The sequence below is a fragment of the Oryctolagus cuniculus genome, chromosome 3, assembly GCF_964237555.1.
Source record: "Oryctolagus cuniculus chromosome 3, mOryCun1.1, whole genome shotgun sequence".
NCBI lineage: Eukaryota > Metazoa > Chordata > Mammalia > Lagomorpha > Leporidae > Oryctolagus > Oryctolagus cuniculus.
The window spans coordinates 24,001,658-24,025,960 of NC_091434.1; the positions used below are offsets into that span (position 1 = coordinate 24,001,658).

The 24,303-nt window shown below is 38.5% G+C and overlaps 1 protein-coding gene across 1 annotated transcript in view; it reads right to left on the bottom strand.

The window, feature by feature from the left end:
* ATIC (5-aminoimidazole-4-carboxamide ribonucleotide formyltransferase/IMP cyclohydrolase) overlaps positions 1–24,303 on the bottom strand; it is a 40,584-nt gene that overhangs the window by 7,839 nt on the left and 8,442 nt on the right. The window contains exons 7-12 of the mRNA XM_002712460.5: positions 24,063–24,219; positions 9,090–9,215; positions 7,775–7,882; positions 6,378–6,463; positions 5,208–5,297; positions 2,068–2,196 (exon numbers count right to left, since the gene is read on the bottom strand). Coding sequence (XP_002712506.2) covers positions 2,068–2,196; positions 5,208–5,297; positions 6,378–6,463; positions 7,775–7,882; positions 9,090–9,215; positions 24,063–24,219 — 696 coding nt within the window. The remainder of the gene's footprint in view (positions 1–2,067; positions 2,197–5,207; positions 5,298–6,377; positions 6,464–7,774; positions 7,883–9,089; positions 9,216–24,062; positions 24,220–24,303) is intronic.

The following is a 24,303-nucleotide window of genomic DNA, read 5'->3' on the forward strand; positions in this document are numbered from 1 at the left end:
TCTCTCTCTCACCCACCACCCCCAACCTCCTAATTCTTTCAAATAAATAAATCTTTAAAAAAAAGGACAGAAAACATGAAACAAGGAGAGACAATTTTAGATAAAAGATTGAGAATTTTAAAAAATACACTGATCGACCAGTTTAATAAAGTGATAAAATTTTACTGAGAGGTGCTTAAAGTGAAACTGATGCAAAAAACTGCTTGAACATGGAAATCCCAGTACGTCACTATTTCTACATATAATCCTACATGTTTCTTTACTTCAAGGCACCATTAATTTTCAAAGATTAAAAATGGAAGAATAACCATTAAACCAACCATCAAATGAAAAGATGTCTTAATCACCATATACTTATTAGCAGAATTACCCCAATAAAGATTTTAAAGGTTATTTTCAGCAATTCCTCAAGCCACTGGAGCCAGACTTGGGAACAAATTGCAATTCCTCATCTTCTACTTCTCTCACATGAATGGCTTAAAAGATCAATCAATTCTCTTCCAGGAACAAACAGAAAACCTGGCACAGAGCTAATAAGACAGGAAATACTGACAGGCAAAGATCCCAGAGATAAAGCAAGCAGGAGGAAATGGACCTGACAATCTAAGCTTTTCCCCTGAAGGCATGTTCCAAGTTGCATGCAGTAAATGGAGGTAAAGAAGCAAGCAAAGCACAGCTTTTGGAAGCCTAACAGGACACTAAGGGACAAAAGTGGAGTTCCAAGTACGTCAAAGAGGAACACTAGTCAACTCCAGGGCTTCAGTAGAGTAGGGATGAATCTTAAACAGAGAGCTCTCACAAAGGAGGCTAAAATGCCAGTCAGCTCAATTCCCATCATGATGGAGATGATCAGCTTCACAGTATCTGCCCACAGACGCATAAATCAACTCGCAAGGAAAACGAACAGCTGGGGCCAGCACTGTGCTGCAGTGGGTTAATGCCCTGGCCTGAAGCACCGGCATCCCATATGAGCACCGGTTCGAGACCGGGCTGCTCCACTTCCGATCCAGCTCTCTGCTATGGCCTGGGAAAGCAATAGAAGATGGCCCAAATCTTTGGGCACATGCACCCACGTGGGAGACCCAGAAGAAGCTCCTGGCTTCAGATCAGCACAGTTCTGGCTGTTGCGGCCAACTGGGGAGTGAACCATCAGATGGAAGACCTCTCTCTCTGCCTCTCCTCTCTCTGTGTAACTCTTTCAAATAAATAAATCTTAAAAAAAAAAAAAAAAGAAAAAAAAGAAAATGAACAGCATCCAGACCCTCAAAGTATCTCTGTTGTTTTTCCATATACCTCATGTGCAGCATCCAATCAAAAACTCCAGGCATATAGGCACACAATCCAAAAACAATGGAGTGATACCTCTGAAGTATCAGAAAAAAATGTACAGTCAACTTTAGATTCAGTGAAAAAACCTTCAAAAGGCCTATTTCAGACAACAACAAATACCAGCTCATCTATTTTCTTATGGTGTGAACTTGGGAAAACTTCCCAACTATCCCCTGTGTCACAGTTTTATGATATTAACAATAGAAATGACTACTTTCAATAGTGTGCCTTGCACATTAAATGAGATGATATGAAAATCCAACAGTCATTATTATTGCTCTAGGATGACAACGAGTACAAGCAGAAAAACTTGCCCACACAACAACACTGATCATAGACTGAAAACAGAAACAATCTAAATACCCATCATTGTATACCTACACACATGGTGCCATATGGCCTTCCCAACAGATGTGTGGATCTATATTTATTGTTACAGAAACACATCTGTAGGCTCGTGGATAGAAACAGGCAAGTCACAACCAGAACACAACCAGAGAAGAAATGATCACATTTTTGCATAATGGAAGAATCTACCTGCGCACACATGTACAGAAGCTTCTAATACAGTCTTTTATTAATTTAAGCTCTCAGGCTTACTTGACAACTCAAAGATGTGCTAACCATCTACATATCAACCACTTCTCAATATGGGCCTTAATAAATGTATACACTGATAAATATTGAAAACAGACCTACTAAAGTCATTAACGTTCAGTTTAGATATTGTCAACTTACATCTTTATTCTTGGTAACAACATTGCTGAATAACAACTTGTCAATGACTCCATTATTTCTCTTCTGACTTAAACGAAGACCAAAGAGAGTTCGAACCTCATTTTCATCCGGTTTGTAAGACTGATCCATCTAAGATACAAATTTAAAAAGTTAAAAATTAACTTACCCACAGCATTTGAAATTTTTATTTATCTACAAAATGTTTTATTATAAGAATTATTACATGCGTTCTTTTAAGTTAAACCTGTGTAAGATCTTTTTTATATGAGTATGACACAACAGCCAAGCCCCACTATTTTGTTCCAAATTTATAGGTATTACAACCCTGCAGCATTTTACAGAATTTACAATTTATGTATAACATTAAAGCCAACTGATTCCAATGAGTGTATCTTTGTTTGCATTAATTAAAACTTTCTGTACATGTAATCCTTTTGGTTAGCAGATAAAACAGGTTTGCTGATAAGCAGACTGTGGCACAAAAATTAACTTTTTATTTTCCCTTTTTTAAAAATCCATTACAGAAATACCAAGCTAACAACTGAATTTAAAATTGAATGAAGGAAAACAAGATTTGTAGTCTGTGTCTTTGCTGTTTAGAAAAGAATTTATGGGATCAGCCCTGTGGCGCAGAGGGTTAAGTCTCCACCTGCCATGCTGGAATCCCATATGGGCACTGGTTTGAAGCCCAACTGCTCCACTTTGTACACAGATCCCTGCTAATCTATCTGGAAAAGCAGTGGAAGATGGCCCAAGTGCTTGGGCCCCTGCACCCACATGGGACACCCAAGTGAAGCTTCTATCTCCTGAGTTCAGCCTGACCCAGCTCTGGTCATTGTAGCCATTTGGGGAATTAACCTTGGATGGAATCAATCAATCAATCAATCTCTCTCTTTCTCTCTTTTTGCTTCTCCTTCTCTCTGTAACTCAGCCTTTCAAATAAATAAATAAATCTCAAAAAAAAAGTACATCATTTACTGCTATCTTCCAGTTTCAAATATTGAACTAAAAAATATTAGGAAGTGAGGAATAATATGAGGGTACACCAGAAAGTTTATGGAAAATCCACTGAAAAGGTAAGTTTACTGTAGTGAAAAAAAAATTTGAAATCCATGCTTAGTTTGTTCACAATAGGCATTTTCCAGGGACTTTATGAAGACCCTTCAGATGCGTAAGACTACTTTCCCCTATTTTTCTAAACATAATATTTCCTCATTTATCATTTAGGTGAGCTGCAACTTAAAACACTTTGATATCTATAATTTATAAACCAGTGCCCATAAGTAGTTCTGTTTAATCTACATCTTCTTGAATTCTAAATGTTCTCTGGTACTATGCATTATAAAATACCTAAAATCACTCTGCCCTCCTATTGACTGATGTCAAAAGAAGCTTGTCATTAGTAAGGAGGGAAAATGAGTGGTTTCAAGGTTGCAATCATGTCCATGTGCAAACTAAGCCAAACTGTCAAATAAATACTGATGAAGCCCTGGGAATGCTTTCGTAGCCTGCAACATGCTACTGCTGTGTGTTGAAGAGTACAAAATGGTGAGCTCTGGTTTTGAAAAACATTTTCTGTGATGCTACCTAACAGCTACAATGAGTACCTAACACTCTGCTCAACAAAGACACTTGATTAAGAAACTGAAAAACACTGGCAGCTAACTACATGGGTATGCTTGCTCTCAAGTAGCTTTTAAAAAAGACTATGTATATTTAATGTGGTATTTTCCTCTTTCCATGAAAAGCTGACATGCAATCTATGGTAAATTATACACTTACTGGTCTATTACAATCATAAGGAATGTATATTTAATAACTTCCATTATATGGAATTGGGAGTCCAGATTTTCTGACATCAATACCAAATGAGAAACAGCATTATGAATTTTTACTTTCAAACCAGCTAACTCTTTGCTTTCTTAATGCATGATCTCAATGTAAGCTAGTTTCCCTAATACGAAGGAGCGCCTAGAAATCCTTAGGGAATGGCAATGTGGCACAGGGGTTGAGCCACTGAATGACGTCCCATGTCAGCATGCCATGTCAGTTCAAGTTTTGGCTGTTCCACTTCTGATCCAGCTTCCTATTAAACTCCTAGGGAGGCAGTGGGAGATGTCCCAAGTACTTGGGTCCTAACACCCGTGTGGCAGACTCACATGGAATTCCTAGTTCCCGACTTGCCCCTGGCCCAGACCTGGCTGTTTGTGGGCATATGGGAAATAAGTCAGAGGATGAAAGATCTCTCTCTCTCACTGTTGCTCCTCTCAAATAAATAAATCTTTTAAAAAAATCAATAAGGAAAAAAATTCAACAATCTAGTAGAAAAATACTCAAAGACTAGGGACAGAGTATATAAAGGCAGTAAAAATATGCAGTGTATGAAAAGATGGTTGCCCTACAGAAGACTAGATGTTAAAACTGGTGAGATGCCACTTTCATCTATCTAAAGATGAAAAATTGAGAATGCAATGCTGGCAAAGGTGTAAGGAAACAGACACCCTTACACAATGCTATCAGGATGTTAAGTTTTTTGTACAACCTCTAGGAAGGGCAGTATCTATCAAAACTACCAATACACAGTCCTAATTCTACTCCTAGGACTTTTCTAGATGATTCCTGGCAGCACTGTATATTGACAGATAGACAGATAGATAGATAGGTAGTACCTAGACTGCGACTGACTACGTAGGTTAAGATACACAGATATGGGAGAATCTTCCACAGTGGTAAGTTTGGTGCATCCGCGTCATTTGCAAGATGGACAAAGAAATACAAATATTTACTGAACTTACAGAGACTATCTCAAGACAGAGAAGTAAAAAATGTAAAGTAATAGTCACTTTTGAAAAAAGACAACAATGGCAGAAAGGAAAAGTGAGGAGATTTTCCATTAAATAACACTTACTTTGAATAATTCAGGAAACTATCTTTAAAGTTTTCAAAGTTAAGGGGAAAAAAGGAATCTTCATCTTAAATTCTCAAATTAATAGTATAAAAAGGCAGTATTAAGGATCTAAAAATTGCAGTAAAGAAGAATAAATTTAGGAGAGCTTGCATAAAGGGAAGATTAAACATGGGGAAAAAAGAGACACAAAATAAAGGAACAAATTAATGCTTCAGACATGAATTGTACCAACCTGAAGAACACAGTAGTTCCCATTTTTCTTTTTAGAAAGTATTTTCAAGGCTTCTTCTTCATATCCTGGGGCAACAATGCCATCAGACACCTACAAATATGTTAAATGTTAATTTCTATTTTTAAAAATGGAAGAACAGCTGAAAAATCTAGCAATAATCATCTGTCTTAAATAACACAGCAGCATTTCCTGGTTTCTCCCTCTAACAGGTAATACTAACATTGCACTTGGAAAAAATAATTCTACATCAGAATGCAGTATTTTTCACCTTACACCATCTCTTCTGCTGTCCTCACAAAGTCTGTGTATGTTTCAAATTGATCACATAGAGTCCACTACTCTAATGTATGTACCTCAAGAAGAAAAACTCCTGCTCCCTATCCTCTCAGCAGGGTGGTATTCTGCACTACAAAGGGCAGGTTCTAGTTCTGCTACTGCCAGCACCTGGGAATGTTCCCCAACAGCAAAACTAAAAGACTAGATTAAATCAAAGCATTATCATCTTACACGATAGCTACAAATGCCATAGCCTTGCTATGATCACCAACAATGCATGTCAGGTCCACTGTGGATGGGATGCACCATCATGGAAAGAATCCCTCAAGTATTAAATTCTGTTGAGCTCCATGTCCCTTCGGCCTTACTACCTACTTTTTCCCCTCCAAGCTTTTCTTCTTTTCTTTCTGTCTCCTTACCACCTCTCTGGAATGCTTGCTTACATGGCATTCAACTGAAGAGGGTTAGTTTATCAAAGAAGTTTTCCTTTTTTCCCCACTATACAGTCTCTTTCCTTACAGACCTAGAAATGTTTATAGAAAGATTCATTGTCACAGCACCAAGGCAGCAACCTCTGCTCTTTGGAAACAGTGACTTTTTATTAAGGTAACAATTGCTCAAAAACTTAGAAGTTCAAGGAAAAATGGAATTTAAAAAAAGTGTGAATTCTCTACAAACTTTTTGAATCCCCTTCATATTATGTTATTCTAGCAGTCAAATAAATATTCATTTGAAACTGTCACTAAGTCTCAAAATTAGTAGTAATTCAAGATTAATGTTCTATATAAAATGTGAATATTCTAAATGAGAAACAACTAATTTACAGATGTTACAAATACACATATCAGGTTTATTCAATTATGTATGAATCATGACACATAAAAGTTCACTAACCTCTCTGGAGATAATTTTTGCGGTTGGGACATCACAAATATCAGACAATGCAACAAAATCACCAAAAGAAGACATCCTATCAGCCCCTGTAAATGAAAATTAAAACAAAGTAATAATTACCTTTCTGTACAAAAAATGTTTTAAAAATCTACATGATCATGTCAAATCCATTCCTCTAAAGCTATCTTTATTGATTCATATAAAATTGAGATAACAGGTCATAAGTCATTTAACTAATCAGCAACAAAGCACTGTTTAGTTTCACCTTACAGAGGGGCCTTCAGCAAACTGTTTCTGTGAAGGACCAGATAGTACATATTTTTTTCTTTTTTTTTTAAGATATATTTACTTATTTCAGAGGCAGAATTACAGAGAGGGACAGAAAGAAAGCCCTCCCATCCACTGGTTCACACCCCAAATGGCTGCAGTGGTTGGAGCCAGGCCAATCTGAAGCCAGGATCCAGCTTTCTCAGGGTCTCCCAAGCAGGTACAGGGGCCCAAGCATTTGAGCCATCTTCTATTGCTTTCCCACGCCATAAGCTAACAGCTGGATCAGAACTGGAGCAGCTGGGACACAAACTGGTGCCCATATGGAATGCTGGCCCCACAGGCAGAGGTTTAACTTGCTATGCCACAGTGCCAGCCACAAGTATGTATTTCTTAAGCCCTGCAGCCACACAGCTTCTAATCCATCTATTCAATTCTGCATATGTGGTTCAAAATCACCCACTGATGATATATAAACAAGGTATGTGACCTTCTTCCAATCAAAGCATATTTACAAACATATGTGGCAGGCTGGGTTCAGCCTAAGGGTCATGTTTTGCTGATACCTCTCTCAAGGTCCTATATTAAATAGACATTTAATATATTCTATAATTAAATAACATTATTTAATATTAATATTCAGAATTAACATTCACTTATTAAACCTTGGTATACTAATCATAAATAAAAGTATGATACAAATTGGCTATATTTATATCAAAATTAATTTATATAACTCAAATTTAGTATTTAGTTTATATTAAATGATATGTGGGGTCATATATTATACAATATGCATTTAACATATTATATAATTATAGAATTGTATAACATTGTTTAATATTATACAATATGTAGGAGTCATACATTAAACAGTACAAATGCCCTCAACAGCTTAATCTAAAATGACATACATCAAACTGTGTTTCCTTTTATTACATTGAAATAGTAACATACACTTTTATAAACATATATATTCTGAGACCTATTCATATAATCCTTCTCAAATATTCATTAACAACAAACTAATTTGAAATTTTATAATGAAACAATGAAGATTCATGTTTTCTTTTTTTCTAGATAAAATACTGTTTTTTCTTCCCCCAAAACAAAAACCCCCTTAGTCTGACCTCTTGCTCTTGCATATGCAATTGATATGGGTGTGAGGGTCTGATAGAGATCATGGACCATGCAGACTTTGGCCTCGTCTTCACTCAGTGGAATTCCCACTGCGGCACCTGGTTGGTATAGAACAACATGAAATAAACAACAAATCAAAAATCTCAAGTTACCTTCTTCTGTCAACTCCTACATGAAGGCAACACATATTTTTTTAGCATCTAGACTATGCAACATATTTTCTTGTGCCTGTACCAAACTAAAATCCATCTAGCCAGCTCATTAAAACAGCAAAAGTAAGGTGAAGGGGAGGAAGCACAGGACTCTCCTTCTGTGCTCTGAACACAGCCGCTGAGCCTGACAGTCTCTGGCATGTGGAAGAAGCTGGCTCATTTCACTACAGCTCACTTTCCCACCTGACTTCACATATCCTTTATTTCTTCTCTGCCCACACTGCTATAATATCCAATAAATATTGAGAACTAATTATGTATTTGGCTGTCAGCAAATCCAGTGGTACAGATCAAGATGTACAACTAAAGATTAAACATAGAGGCCAGAAGGTATCACATAATGGCTATAAAAAGTTACAGGTAAATGTCATAAAAACAGGCCAGCGCCGCGGCTCACTAGGCTAATCCTCCGCCTAGCGGCGCCGGCACACCAGGTTCTAGTCCCGGTTGGGGCGCCGGATTCTGTCCCGGTTGCCCCTCTTCCAGGCCAGCCCTCTGCTGTGGCCCGGGAGTGCAGTGGAGGATGGCCCAGGTGCTTGGGCCCTGCACCCCATGGGAGACCAGGAAAAGCACCTGGCTCCTGGCTCCTGCCATCGGATCAGCTCGGTGCGCCGGCCACAGCATGCCGGCCGCGGCGGCCATTGGAGGGTGAACCAATGGCAAAGGAAGACCTTTCTCTCTGTCTCTCTCTCTCACTGTCCACTCTGCCTGTCAAAAAATAAAAAAAAAATTAAAAAAAAAATGTCATAAAAACAACTTTTATGTCTACTTGCTTACATTTTCAAACATGAAAAAATATTCATTTGCATCAAGTCATTTCACCTTTTGTTTACTAAACTTTCATGTTTCTACTGCAACAAAACAAAACAAACAAAAAAACCAAACCTACTGCCTGGGTCATCCAACTCAGGTTTGTGTTACTATGCTATCAGGTTTTATCGTATTACCAAATACTGGTACCATTATCAGTGGATTCCACAAAAGTGGTTTTGAACGTCACAGAATGTTTATATTCAAATTAGAACTTATCAATATCCAAAATTTAAAAAGAAATGAATTTGGAATAGTTCTAGAGCTTTCTAGAGCACCTTACCTGCTGGGCTGACATGTTTGAAAGAGGCTGCGGCTGGAATGTCTAAAGCATCTTTGAGTTCCTTCACCAGCTGCCAGGCATTCAAAGCATCACACAAGTTTATGAACCCAGGCGCTCCATTGAGAACTACATAAGGAAACAATTACACACATTACCAAGCAAGGGTGGTAGGTCAGATAATGGACATTCCTTCCAAAAGCCATATATTAAGACTCCATAGATGTCTTAAGTGCCATTAAGAGGCACACAGACATACACAAACATGTAACAACATGACAATAAAGGAGAAGTCAATCAGCTGAGCCTGGACTCATGTTAAAAAATTGCACATGTGCAAGAACACACACGTGTGCACGCACACACACACGAACACACAAATATGTATGTACACATCTGACTGGAGGGCCCAATGTAGCTGGTGTAGAAGGAAATCGTAAAGAGATTGAGGAATGAGAGGAACCACAACAAACCAAATGATAAGTCAGGAATCTCTAAATTCAGAATGAGGATTGAATCACTGGGGTCATTTTAGAGACCTTATAACATTTAAATTTAAACCCTGTCAATTTGAGCTAAAGCAAGAATTGTGGATAAGAAGAAAGGAGAGAAAAAAGCGTGAGTTGGTTTCTCCTTTTACAGCAGACTCAATCGGCTCTGTCTACATTTGGATCACAGCTGTAAGAACACTTAGTTTTTTTTATGTTTGGCAAGATGTATTAGGAATATTATTTCCTGTGAATAAACAAGGAATTCCACACACACATGAAATAATGACCTACCACTAACTGAAAGCAAAAAGTTTAGAGTTCTATTTTCTTGTGTATCTTGGAAGACAGATATTTTATAGATATTTACTAAGTATCTACTACAGTATTAGGTGCTGATTTAAGTACTCAGGGTACATCAAAGACTAAATAGCACCTCTTATCCCCTCAAAGACAACACTGTGCTCATGGAGTTGATGGGGAAGGCAAAGAAGAAACAAAATGGGCAGTAAACAGTAAACAACAAATGAAAATAACCAGCGCTTATAAAGCAGTTGAGAACTTAGGTTCATATGAAAACTTGTATACAAATTATAGCAGTTTTGTTCTGAACTGTTAAAAGCTGTCCTTCAAGTTTTGACATCCTCCAACAGGCCAATGGACAAACAAACCATGGCCTACCACACAATGAAACACAATTCAGCAGTAAAAGGAAATGAGTTACCAAGTCATAACAACATGGGGGAACTTTAAATGCATGCTACTAAGTCAAAATGCCTGAAAAGGCCCCATACCATAGAATTCCAACTATGTGACTTTCAACCAGGGGCCAACCTATGAAAGGATCACTGGTGGCAGGGAGCTGGATAGGGGGAAAGGAAGGGATGAGCTGGTGCAGACAGGAGAATTGCCGGCCAGTGAAACCATCCTGTACAATATTGTAATGACAGACATATGACCTTAACGCATTTCTCTAAATGCTTGGAAGAGACCACACACAGGATGATATCTAAACCATGGCCTGTGCAAGAAGTTAACAGGGGAATGACTGGGAACAGATACTGGAATTCTTTAATTTCTATTCAATGTTTTCTGAACATCTAAAACTGCTCTAAAGAGTCTATTTAAAATAATATTTTAAAAAAGGTTACAAAAAAGGAAACTAGGGTCCTCATGGAACTTATGGGAGAGGCCAAGAAGAAATAAGCCATGTAATCAATAGTAAACAAAAGGAAAATATCCTATAAGGCACAAAACATGAGAAAGAAAATGAGACACCATGTACACACTCCCTCCCCCATCTCCTGCACTTGTAGAAAAGTTAATCAGCTGTGATGGATAAGAGGAAATTTTGGTTTCTGAAACACCTGAAAAAAGAAGAATATCAGATTTTCTTCAAGTATCAAATTTTCAAAGGAACCAGTAGCTGGTTATAAATAATAAAAATGGCTACAGAAAGATGTTTAAGTTGTTTACTACATAGTTGAAATAGGAATCTTTTTCTTTGTTTCTAATCACAAGAAAAAGTCATTAAGATCTCATACACATACTCATACAACTTTGTGTTTCAATCTTTTTTTCTAAGACACACAAACAAGCACACAATTTGTAAAACACTGCTGCCAAATATTCAAATCATCTAAAAAGACAAAGCACCCTTTTGCTGTGAAAATAAGTACATGTTTGGAAGAAACCGTAAAAACTTTTTACAAGAAGTCACTATTCTTGTTCCCAGGGCCTCCTACTCTATATTTACCACAATCTTTTGTCAAAAGAATGAAACACACACCCACTCTGGGTAGTATGAATAAAAATGCTTTTTACAATGAGAAGTACAGGAACTGAAAGTACATGGGAATACATGTATGTTTTGCACTTAAAATGTCTAAGATAAACATACACATCTATTTCAAGAAGTCCTAGAACACCAGAGTTAAACTGTACCCTGTATCATCTGTCCCTAACAAACACAGACAGAACATTCCACCTAACAGCTGCACAGTACACATTCTTCTCAACAGCACATGGAACGCTCACCATGATAGATGATACGATGCGGTAAGCCACAAAGCAAGTCTCAGCAAATTTTAAAAAAATAAAGATCACATTGAGTGTCTTTTCTGACCACAACATAGTAAAACTAGAAATCAATAATAAGAAAAACTTTGGAATCTACAGAGTCCCAAACAACTTAGTAGTCCTGAACAACCAATAAATTACAGAAAAAATTAAAAATAAAATTTAAAAGTTTCTTGAAATAAATGAAAAGAGAAATACACATACCAAAACCTGTGGACTACAGCAAAAGCAAGACTAACAGGAAAGTTTATAGTAATGATTATGTCTAAAAAGCAAGCAGAAAGATCTCAAATAGATACTTTACCATTATACCATAGGGAATGAGAAAAACAAGTACAAATCCCACTCAAAGTTAGTAAAAGGAAAGACTCAGAGCAAAAATAAATAGAAACTAAAGAATCTATAAAAAATAAGTCAATGAAATGAAGATGTGGTTCTCTGAAAAGATAAACTTGACAAACCCTTTTAGCTGACTATGGAAAAAAAGGGAAATTTAAATAAATAAAAACAGATGAAAGAGAAACATTAAAACTGACACCATAGAAATAAAAAGAATTATTAGACTATTATTAATTTTTACACAGTAACAATTTAGATAACCTAAAAGAAATGAATAAATTTCTGAACACTTACACCTTACCAAAATTGAACCAAGAGGAAACAGAACACCTAAACAGACCAAAATACACCAATGATGAACAGTGAGATTGAATCAGTAATAAAGTCTCCAAACAAAGAAAAGCCCAGTCTACCAAACAGTTAAAGAAGAATTAACAGCCATTCTTCTTAAATTATTTCAAAAAAAAAAAAAAAAAATTCTCCCAAACTTAGAGGCTAGCATTACCTTGATATCAAAACCATACAAAGATACACACCAGCAAAGCTACATGGCAATATCCTTGATGAATAATGTACAGATCCTCAGCAAAAGCACAGCAAACAATCCAACAGCACTTTAAAAAGCTTATTCACCATGATAAAGTGGCATTTATCCCACGATATGTAAATCAACAGATATGATACACTATATCAACACAACAGATAAAAATCAAACAATCATCTCAGCAAATACAGAAAAGTCATGTGATAAAATACAGCAGACATTCATAATAAAACACTACCAAAAATTAGGCATAGAAGCAACATTATCTTAATAAAAATCATATGTAAGAAACCAACAGCTAATATCATAGTGAACAAGAAAAAGCTGAAGGCTTTCTTTCTGAGATCTAGAACAAGACAAGAATTTTCACTTTGACCACTTTTATTCAACATGACCCTGGAAATCCTAGCCAGAGCAATTAGATAAAGTTAGAAAAAATTAGACAAAATTAGAAAGTTGTCACTGTTCACATATGACATGTTCTTATATATAGAAAACTCCAAAGACTCCAGCAAAACACTTAGAATTTGGAGAAGTTGCAAGACAGAAAGTCAATGTTCAAAAATCAACAATGGTGCTACACATTAGTGGCAAATTACGTAAAAAAAGAAATCAGATAATGGACGGAGCCAAGATGGAGGAATAGTGAGGGCATGCACCGATAGTCCAGGAAAAGATAGTTTAATAAAAGTGGAGTTACTGTAGTCTCAACAAAAGGCTCAGGAAAAAATTGCAGAGGAAACTCTTCCGGATCAAGTGGATGTGACATGGAGGACCTATGGGGAGAGCAAGGTTGCCCACTGCGTGGAAGCCCAGCCGCAGAGTCTGTGCGCCAACACTGGAAGGGGAGGTGAGACAAAAACCTCGGTAACCCGAGACATTGGCAGGGAAAGGCAGAAAGAGCCTAGAGGGAACGAGGCTTGAAGCCCCGCTGGGAAAGTTCACCAGGCTGATTGGAGGAGAAAAAAAACGAATAAATAAGGGGAACCAGCATGGACACCAGCCTCTCTCTCCACTCACCTTACAAAGCTGAGCAAGACAAAAAGCAGGTGCCATTTTGGACACGGGTAAAGCGGCGCCCGCCTTCAGCCAAGCAGAAAAACCTGACTCTGGTGGGGAGAAATAACAGGAGGTTAGGACCTAGTGAAAGTATAGAGCTAACCAACTGAGACTGTGAAAATCTGAGGGGGGGCGGGGCAAGAGAACTCACCAAGTACACAAACTCGTTAACCTTGGCAACCCGGTAAGAGACTGCAGAGAAATTTGAGAACACCCTGAGGGCTGCATAAACTCTTTGTGTGGTCCCAGGGGTAGAGCAGATGAATACCCACAGGGGCCAGATTTCATACATCAACTACCCTCAATTTGACAATTACTTCCCAACTGAGTCAAAAAAAAAAAAAAAAAAAGAGAGAGAGAGAGAGAGAGAGAGAATCGAATGAGTGAGAGAACAATCTGGGAGTTTCACCTTTGGCACACCCTGAATCCTGAAGAACCAAACAGAGCTCTCTGGCCACACCCATCACAGCCTCTAAGGATCCATCAAAAGCAGTCCACTTAATCTAGAGTAACAGTATAACGAGAAAAATAACCACAGCAAAGAAACCAAAGAATATCTCCACAATGCCAAACAACAAACGCAGCAACTGAGGTAACAAGAACAAGGAAGACACTATGATGCCCCCAAATGAAAAAGACACCCCAATTCAAGATTATGAAGATGATGAGATAGAAGAAATGCAAGAAGCGAACCTCAAAAAATTGATAAGAACATTAAGAAGTTCTCAAAAACAAATTCTTGAACTACAGAAATCCTTAATGGACAGGACAGAAAACCTCCTCGTGAAAATGAAATATTAAGGAGGAATCAAAATGAAATGAAACAACTAGTTGTGGGGAGCAACTCGGACTAGACTAAGTTACTGGAATTAAGACTTATTCTATGCATCTGCTCTCCCACAATATGGCGCTGGGAGAGGAGGAAACAGCTTCTACACAGCTGCCTCCAGTTCAACCAATAAACTGTAGGACCTGCTCCTGATTGGAGGAGAGCAGCGTACTCGGCGTGTGGGTAGCAGAGTTGGGATTAGTGGAAGAGGACTATAAAGGAGGAGAAAGACAACATGCACCAGGAACATCTATCTGAAGGAACACCTGTGCAGCCCCCGAGCGACAACTAGTAGCACATGAAACTGTGATAGTGACGAGAAATCATAATGAAATGAAGAATTCAACAGATCAAATGACAAACACATTAGAGAGCCTTAAAAACAGAATGGGTGAAGCAGAAGAGAGAATATCGGACTTAGAAGACAGAGAACAGGAAAGAATACAGTCAAACCAAAGAAAAAAGGAAATTAGAAATCTAAAAAATATTGTTGGGAATCTACAGGATACTATTAAAAAACCCAACATTCGGGTTCTAGCAGTTCCTGAAGGCATGGAGAGGGAGAAAGGATTAGAAGGCCTTTTTAGTGAGATACTAGCAGGAAAATTTCCCAGGTTGGGAGAAGGACAGAGACATCCTAGTACAGGAAGTTCATAGAACCCCTAATAAACATGACCAAAAGAGATCCTCACCAGGACACGTTGTAATCAAACTCACCACAGTGAAACATAAAGAAAAGATCCTAAAATGTGCAAGAGAGAAACGTCAGATTACTCTCAGAGGATCTCCAATAAGACTCACAGATGACTTCTCATCAGAAACCCTACAAGCTAGGAGGGAATGGAGAGATATAGCCCAGGTACTAAGAGAGAAAAACTGCCAGCCCAGAATATTATATCCTGCAAAGCTCTCATTTGTGAACGAAGGTGAAATAAAGACCTTTCATAGGAAACAGAAATTGAAAGAATTTGTCGCCACTCGTCCAGCCCTGCAAAAAATGCTTAAAGATGCGCTACACACAGAAACACAGAACACAGCCAACAATATGAAAGAAGGTAAAGGAAGAAAACCTACCAGTAAAAGATCATAGGAAGCTCAAAGCATATACTAGAAAATATCTTTGGAAAATGTCAGGGCTAAGTCACAACTTATCAACAGTCACACTGAACATTAATGGACTCAACTCTACAGTTAAAAGGCACAGACTGGCTGAATGGATTAAGGAACAAAACCCATCTATTTGCTGCCTACAAGAAACACATCTTTCCAATAAAGATGCATGCAGACTGAAAGTGAAAGGTTGGAAAGATATTCCATGCCAACAGAAATGAAAAAAAAAAAGGAGGTGTAGCCATATTATAACACAAAATAAACTTTAATACAAAAACTTTTAAGAGAGACAAAGAGGGACACTATATAATGATTAAGGGATCAATTCAACAGGAAGAAGTAACTATTATAAATGTATATGCACCTAATTACAGGGCACCAGTTTATTTAAAGGTATGTTAAGGGACTTAAAGGGAAACTTAGATTCCAATACAATAGTACTGGGGGATTTCAATACTCCACTCTCAGAAATAGACACATCAACCAGACAGAAGTGCAACAAGGAAACAGCAGGTTTTTATCAACACTATAGGCCAAATGGATCTAACAGATATCTACAGAACTTTCAATCCTACATTTAAAGATTTTACATTCTTCTCAGCAGTGCATGGAACCTTCTCTAGGATTGAACACATACTAGGCCATAAAGCAAGTCTCAGCAAATTTAAAAGAATTAGAATCATACCATGCAACATCTCAGATCACAGTGGAATGAAGCTGGAAATTAGCAACTCAGGAATCCCTAGAGAGTATGCAAACACATGCAGACTGAACAACATGCTCCTGAATGAACACTGTGTCATAGAAGAAATCTGGAACTAAATGAGGATAACAACACAACATATCAAAACTTATGGGATACGGCAAAAGCAGTGTTGAGAGGAAAGTTTATATCAATAAGTGCCTACATCAAAAAATTGGAAAGGTACCAAATAAATGAGCTTTCAGTGCATCTCAAGGATCTAGAAAAAGTGCTGCAAACCAGACCCAAATCTAGTAGGAGAAGAGAAATAATTAAAATCAGAGAAGAAATCAACAGGAATAAATCCAAAAAAAAAATTATAAAAAAATCAGCTAAACGAGGAGCTGGTTTTTTGAAAAAAATAAACAAAATTGACACCCCACTGGCCCAACTAACTAAAAAAAGAAAAAAGACCCAAATCAATAAAATCAGAGATGAAAAAGGAAATGTAACAACAGATACCACAGAAATAAAAAGAATCACCAGAAATTAGTACAAGGACTTGTATGCCAGCAAACAAGGAAATCTATCAGAAATAGATAGATTCCTGGACACATGCAACCTACCTAAATTGAACCAGGAAGACATAGAAAACCTAAATAGACCCATAACTGAGACAGAAATTGATACAGTAATAAAGGCCCTCCCAACAAAGAAAAGCCCAGGACCAGATGGATACACTGCTGAATTCTACCAGACATTTAAAGAAGAACTAATTCCAATTCTTCTCAAACTATTCAGAACAATCGAAAAAGAGGGAATCCTCCCAAATTCTTTCTATGAAGCCAGCATCACCTTAATCCCTAAGCCAGAGAAATATGCAGCATTGAAAGAAAATTACAGACCAGTATCCCTGATGAACATAGACGCAAAAATCCTCAATAAAATTCTGGCCAATAGAATACAACAACACATCAGAAAAATCATCCACCCAGACCAAGTGGGATTTATCCCTGAAATGCAGGGATGGTTCAATGTTCACAAATCAATCAATGTGATACACCACATTAACAAACTGCAGAAGAAAAACCATATGATTATCTCAATAGATGCATAAAAAGCATTCAATAAAATTCAACACGCTTTCATGAAGAAAACTCGAAGCAAATTGGGTAAGAAGGAACATTTCTGAATCTAATCAAAGCAATTTATGAAAAACCCACGGCCAGCATCCTATTGAATGGGGAAAAGTTGGAAGCATTTCCACTGAGATTTGGTACCAGACAGGGATGCCCACTCTCACCACTGCTATTCAACATAGTTCTGGAAGATTTAGCTAGAGCCTTCAGGCAAGAAAAAGAAATTAAAGGGATACAAATAGGGAAGGAAGAAGTAAAATTATCCCTCTTTGCATACGATATGATTCTTTATTTAGAGGATCCAAAGAACTCTACTAAGAGACTATTGGAACTCATAGAAGAGTTTGGCAAAGTAGCAGGATATAAAATCAATGCACAAAAATCAACAGCCTTTGTAATCACTGGCAATGCCATGGCGAAGAAAGAACTGCTAAGATCAATCTCATGCACAATAGCTACAAAAACAATCAAATACCTTGGAATAAGCTTAACCAAGGACGTTAAGGATCTCTACGATGAAAATTACAAAACCTTAAAGAAAGAAATAGAAGAGGATACCAAAAAATGGAAAACTCTTCCATGATCATGGATTGGAAGAATCTACATCATCAAAATGTCCATTCTCCCAAAAGCAATTTACAGATTCAATGCAATAACAATCAAGATACCAAAGACATTCATCTCAGATCTGGAAAAAATGATGCTGAAATTCATATGGAGGCAAAAGAGACCTCGAATAGCTAAAGCAATTTTGTACAACAAAAACAAAGCTGGAGGCATCACAATACCAGATTTCAGGACATACTACAGGGCAGTTGTAATCAAAACAGCATGTTACTGGTACAGAAACAGATGGATAGACCAATGGAACAGAATAGAAACACCAGAAATCAATCCAAACATCTACAGCCAACTTATATTTGATCAAAGGATCTAAAACTAATTCCTGGAGCAAGGACAGTCTATTTAATAAATGGTGCTGGGAAAACTGGAATTCCACATGGAGAAGCATGAAGCAAGACCCCTACCTTACACCTTACACAAAATCCACTCAACGTGGATTAAAGACCTAAGTCTACGACCCGACACCATCAAATTATTAGAGAGCATTGGAAAAACCCTGCAAGACATTGGCACAGGCAAAGAATATCTGGAAAAGACCCTGGAGGCGCAGGAAGTCAAAGCCAAAATTAACTATTGGGATTGCATCAAACTGAGAAGTTTCTGTACTGCAAAAGAAACAGTCAGGAAAGTGAAGAGGCAACCGACAGAATGGGAAAAAATATTTGCAAACTATGCTACAGATAAAGGAATAATAACCAGAATCTACAAAGAGATCAAGAAACTCCACAACATCAAAACAAACAACCCACTTAAGAGATGGGCCAAGGACCTCAACAGACATTTTTCAAAAGAGGAAATCCAAATGGCCAACAGGCACATGAAAAAATCTTCAAGATCACTAGCAATCAGGGAAATACAAATCAAAACCACAATGAGGTTCCACCTCATCCAGGTGAGAATGGCTTACATTCAGAAATCTACCAACAACAGATGCTGGCGAGGATGTGGGGAAAAAGGGACACTAACCCACTATTGGTGGGAATGCAAACTGTTAAAGCCACTATGGAAGTCTGTCTGAAGATTCCTCAGAAACCTGAATATAACCATACCATACAACCCAGACATCCCACTCCTTGGAATTTACCCAAAGGAAATTAAATTGGCAAACAAAAAAACGGTCTGCACCTTAACATTTATTGCAGCTCAATTCATAATAGCTAAGACCTGGAATGAACCTAAATGACCATCAACAGTAGACTGGATAAAGGAATTATGGGATATGTACCCTATAGAATACTATACAGGAGTAAAAAACAATGAAATCCAGTCATTTGCAACAAAATGGAGGAATCTGGAAAACATTACGCTGAGTAAAGTAAGCCAGTCCCAAAGGGACAAATATCATATGTTTTCCCTGATCGGTAACAGCTAACCGAGCACCAAAAATGAAACCTGTTAAAGTGAAATGGACACTATGAGAAAAGGTGACTTGATCAGCCCTTGCCCTGACTGTTGATGCACAACTTAATACGTTATCCCTCTTAGTATTTTTTTTGTTTGTTCTACATAATACTATTGGTTGAATTCTGTAATTAATACACTGTTATTCTTAAGTGTTGACACTTAACTGAAAAGTGATCCCTGTTAAATGTAAGAGTGGGAATAAGAGAGGGAAGAGATGTACAATTTGAGACACGCTCAAGCTGACTTGCCTCAAACGGTAGAGTTAGAAACATACCAGGGGATTCCAATTCAATCCCATCAAGGTGGCATGTACCAATGCCATTTCACTAGTCCAAGTGATCAATTTCTGTTCACAATTGATCATAATGATAGGACTAAGAGTCAAAGGGATCACATAAACAAGACTAGTGTCTGAAAATACTAACCGATAGGATCAAAAAGGGAGAGAACAATCCAACACGGGAAGCGGGATACACAGCAGACTCATAGAATGGCGGATGTGCTAAACAGCACTCTGGCCTCAGAATCAGCCCTAAAGGTGTGCATTTGGATCCGGCTGAAAAGCCCATGAGAGTATTTCAGGCATGGAAAGCCAAGACACTCTGGGGAAAAAAAAAAAAAGAAAGAAAGATCTCTGTGAGTGAGATCCCATTATAAAGAACAGGTCATCAAAGAAGGAAGTACCTTTCTCTGAAGGGAGGAGAAAACTTCCACTTTGACTATGACCTTGTCTAAATATGATCAGAGTCGGTGAACTCAGGGGGCTTCCATAGCCTTGGCAGCTCATGACAAGAGCCTACGGTGATTACTGATGCCATAAACAAGAGTGTCAATTTGTTAAGTCAACAACAGGAGTCACTGTGCACTTACTCCTCATGTAGGATCTCTGTCCTTAATGTGCTGTACATTGCGATTTAATGCTATAATTAGTACTCAAACAGTATTTTTCACTTTGTGTTTCTGTGTGGGTGCAAACTGTTGAAATCTTTACTTAATATATACTAAACTCATCTTCTGTATATAAAGAGAATTGAAAATGAAAAAAAATGTGATAATGGGGTAAATATAGAAATGTTACACCATCACAGTCCAACTCAGGTGCTAGGAAAGACTTCTGAGTAAAGGTAAGATTGGAGATGGCTTTGAAAGGCAAGAAGCTATTACCAAATTAATTAAATGTTAACTAGAGAAAGAGGAAAAGACATTCAAATCTGAAGTAGTATCATCCATAAATTTGTAGTATTTGGAAAACAACCATAATTTGCCCAACGTTTACATGTTAAATCATTGAATAAAATATTTTGGCATTGTGAAAAAATAAATAAATAAAAAAAGAAACCAAGAAAGCAATCCTATTCCCAATAGCCACACAAAAAACTCTGGGAATAAATTTAATTAGAACTAAAAGATTATTGTAAAACACTGATAAAGTAAACTGAAAAGGAAACAGAGAAATGGAAAGACATCCCATGTTCATGAATTGGAAGAGTCAATACTGTTAAAAGTTCATACTACCCAAAATGATTTATATATTCAGAGTAATCAATGTCAAAATACCAATGATGTTTTTCACAGAACTAGAAAAATCGCTAATGTGTGTGCAGGGACAGGTATTGTGGCTAAGGGGTTAAGTCACTGCTTGGGATGGCTGATCCAACATTAAAATGCCTGGTTTGTGCACTAGCTCCTCCACTCCCAATCTAGCTTCCTGCTAATGTGCCTGATAGCCCAAGCACCTGGGTTTCTGCTAGCTATGTGGAGGACATGGATGGAGTTTCTAGTTTCTGCAGCCTGGCTGTTGTGAGCATTTTGGGAGTGAACCAGTGGGTGGAAAATCTGTGTGTGTGGTGGCCGGCGCCGTGGCTCAATAGGCTAATGCTCCGCCTGCGGTGCTGGCAACCCGGGTTCTAGTCCCAGTCGGGACGCCGGATTCTGTCCTGGTTGCCCCTCTTCCAGTCCAGCTCTCTGCTGTGGCCTGGAAGTGCAGTGGAGGATGGCCCAAGTCCTTGGGTCCTGCACCCGCATGGGAGAGCAGGAGAAGCACCTGGCTCCTGGCTTTGGATCAGCTCGGTGCGCCGGCTGCAGTGCGCCAGTGGCAGCAGACACTGTAGGTTGAAAATACAGTAATGGAAGACCTTTCTCTCTGTCTCTCTCTCTTACTGTCCACTCTGCCTGTCCAAAAAAAAAAAAAAAGAAAAGAAAAGAAAATCTGTGTGTGTCCCTCTCTCCCTCCATAACTGCCTTTCAAATAAATAAAAATTATAATGGAAAAACTGAATATCCACATGCTAAAGAGACTTCTGCACTCCCATATATTGTTGGCAACATGATCACAGTAGCCAAAAAAATGGAAACCACTCAAGTGTCCTCCAGCAACTGACAAATGGATATGGAGCAAATGTAGTATATATATACCAATGGAATACAATTCAGCCATAAAAGAGAATGAAATGTCATTTGTAACAGGGATGAAACTGCAGTCATTATATTAAGTGAAATGAACCAGGCACAGAAAGACAAGTATCATATGATCACAGAATCTAAAACAGTTGATGTCATAGAAGTTTCTTTTTTGTTTGTTTGTTTGTCATAGAAGTTTCCAGCAATATGGTTACCAGAGGTTGTGGAGAGGATGGGATAGGGACAGATAGGAAAAGACTGATTAACAGGCTCTAAGTTATAGCAAGATTATAAAGAACATACAAGTAAGAAGTTAGGGTTTTCTATTGCAAAGTAAGATGACTATTGATAATAATGATGTTCTGTATATTTCTCTTAAAAATTTTAAAAATATTTTCAACATAAAAAATGTTAAATGTTTGAGGAAATAGATATTTTTACCCTGAATAAACACTGCCCAATGTATACACATATCAGACCATCACATGCTTCCTTATAAATATGCATACTTTTCATGTTTCAGTTAAAAATAAAAAAGTTCTAGAAGTAGAAATTTGTGCCAAATGTCAGGTTTTAAATTATTCATTCCATAAATATTTAGGGAACATGCAGCAGTGGACACAGGCAAGGTTCCTTAGCTCATGCTAATAGGAGCCGACATGCTAGTGGAAGAAGACAATTAAAGTACAAACATGCAGGAAAGTCAGGTAATGTGTCAAGTGTAGTGGCAAAGTAACGATAGCTACTTTGGTCTGCTACTTTGGTCTGGACCCTGCAGGGCAGGGAATTCTGGGTGGGAATAAAGGGCCTAGCTGGAAGACACTGTGCCTGCAGGCTGCATGGGAAGAAGTTGCTGGGCACAGGGGCAAAGGGAAGCTAAAGAGGAAGCAGATCAGGGTCAGAACATGTGGGCAGGTGGGTAACCACACAGTTTTAAGTAAGGTGCAACATCACCCCATTTTCATTTTTAGATTACTGTGTTGTGAAAAAACAGGTCAAGTGAGCAAGCACAGAATAGACTGTAGTCAGGAAGAAAAGGGGTAACCATGGGGACATGGGTAATCCTCGAAAGATTCAAACCATATTTGAGGAAGAGGAGCATCAGAACTTGAAGATCCACTGATAGAAGAGGGGAGCAGAGTTTGAAATCTCCTGCAACTTCCTATGCTGCTTCTCTGCCCACCTTTTTCCCTTAGTCAGTCATGGAGAGATGAGCAGTACACAGGAACACTCGCATCCTCATATCACCAGGGGTACTGGTCTGGGTGCCCGGGGCTTGCCTTCCTGGTCTGTGAATGACACTGTACTGGCTGACCGAAGCCCAGCCCTCCAGGAAGCATGTGGGCTTCCCTGGCCTTCACACCCTAAACTCTCTCCTCTGGCCCTGCCCCATTCTCCCTAATTCCAGGACAGGCTCTTCCACCCTACTTGAGAAACAAAATGGGGACATATACTGGAAATCCCTCTCTCAACTCTACAATTTTTGTCATTTCTTCTTTTTTTTAAAAAAAATTATTTATTTGAAAGGCAGAGTTTACAGAGAGAGAGAGGGAGAGACAGAAAAACATCTTCTATCTGCTGGTTCACTCTCCAGATGGCCAAAATGCCCAGGGCTGGGTCATGAGGAAGCCAGGAGCTTCTTCTGGGTCTCCCAGGTAGGTAGATGGGGCCCAAGCACTTGGGTCATCCTCGGCTGCTTTCCACGCACATTGGCAGGAAGCTGGATTGAAGAGGAGCGGCTGGGTTGCAAACTGGCACCCAAATAGAGGCTGCCACAGTGCCAGCCCCAATTTTTGCCATTTCTTAACTTCACACTTCCATTCTGGCTCACTTCAATTCTAGACACATCCGTCAAAGGAAACTGCTTCTTCTAACATTCTTAAAACAAATGGCTCCTTCCCTGTTCTCCACAACATTTCTCCAGGTTTCCCTCTGCTGGTTCCAACACTGCTCTACTTACCAAGGAAGTACCTAACATCTTGATCTTGACTCTTTCTAGGAAGTCTAGACCATCCCGTCCTGTTCCATGTCTTCAAAAACATGTGTATGACAAAGACATTCTAGTATGTACCTCCAACTTGACCTCTCCCAGAACTCCAGATCATCTCGACAACTATGCTCACAAGTCCACTGGTAACACAGACCTTTAAGAGGAATCATGTAATTTATATTCTAAACATGAACCACATCCAATCCAACACTGAAAAGAAAATGGAAGAAAGATACACATGGAAGGCTCCAGAGACAGCAAAGTGTTGGACAAAACACTGAGTTCTTACCTGTGAGGGGGAGCTTGGGCTTCAGTGTGTAGAGCTGGGCAGGGGTCTGATGAGGGTTCATCCCATACCTCAAGGGCATCTGAGATATTCCTTTGCTGTATTGTTTCCGGAAGTAATCGGAAATGGCTTCATCATACTGTGCCGTGTGAGTGAATGCCTACAAAAAGTGTAAGGTTTGTGAGGCCCTAGCAGCCCTTCCCTAAGATAGGGTGTGGGACAAGGCAATTTTAGTGCCAAGCAA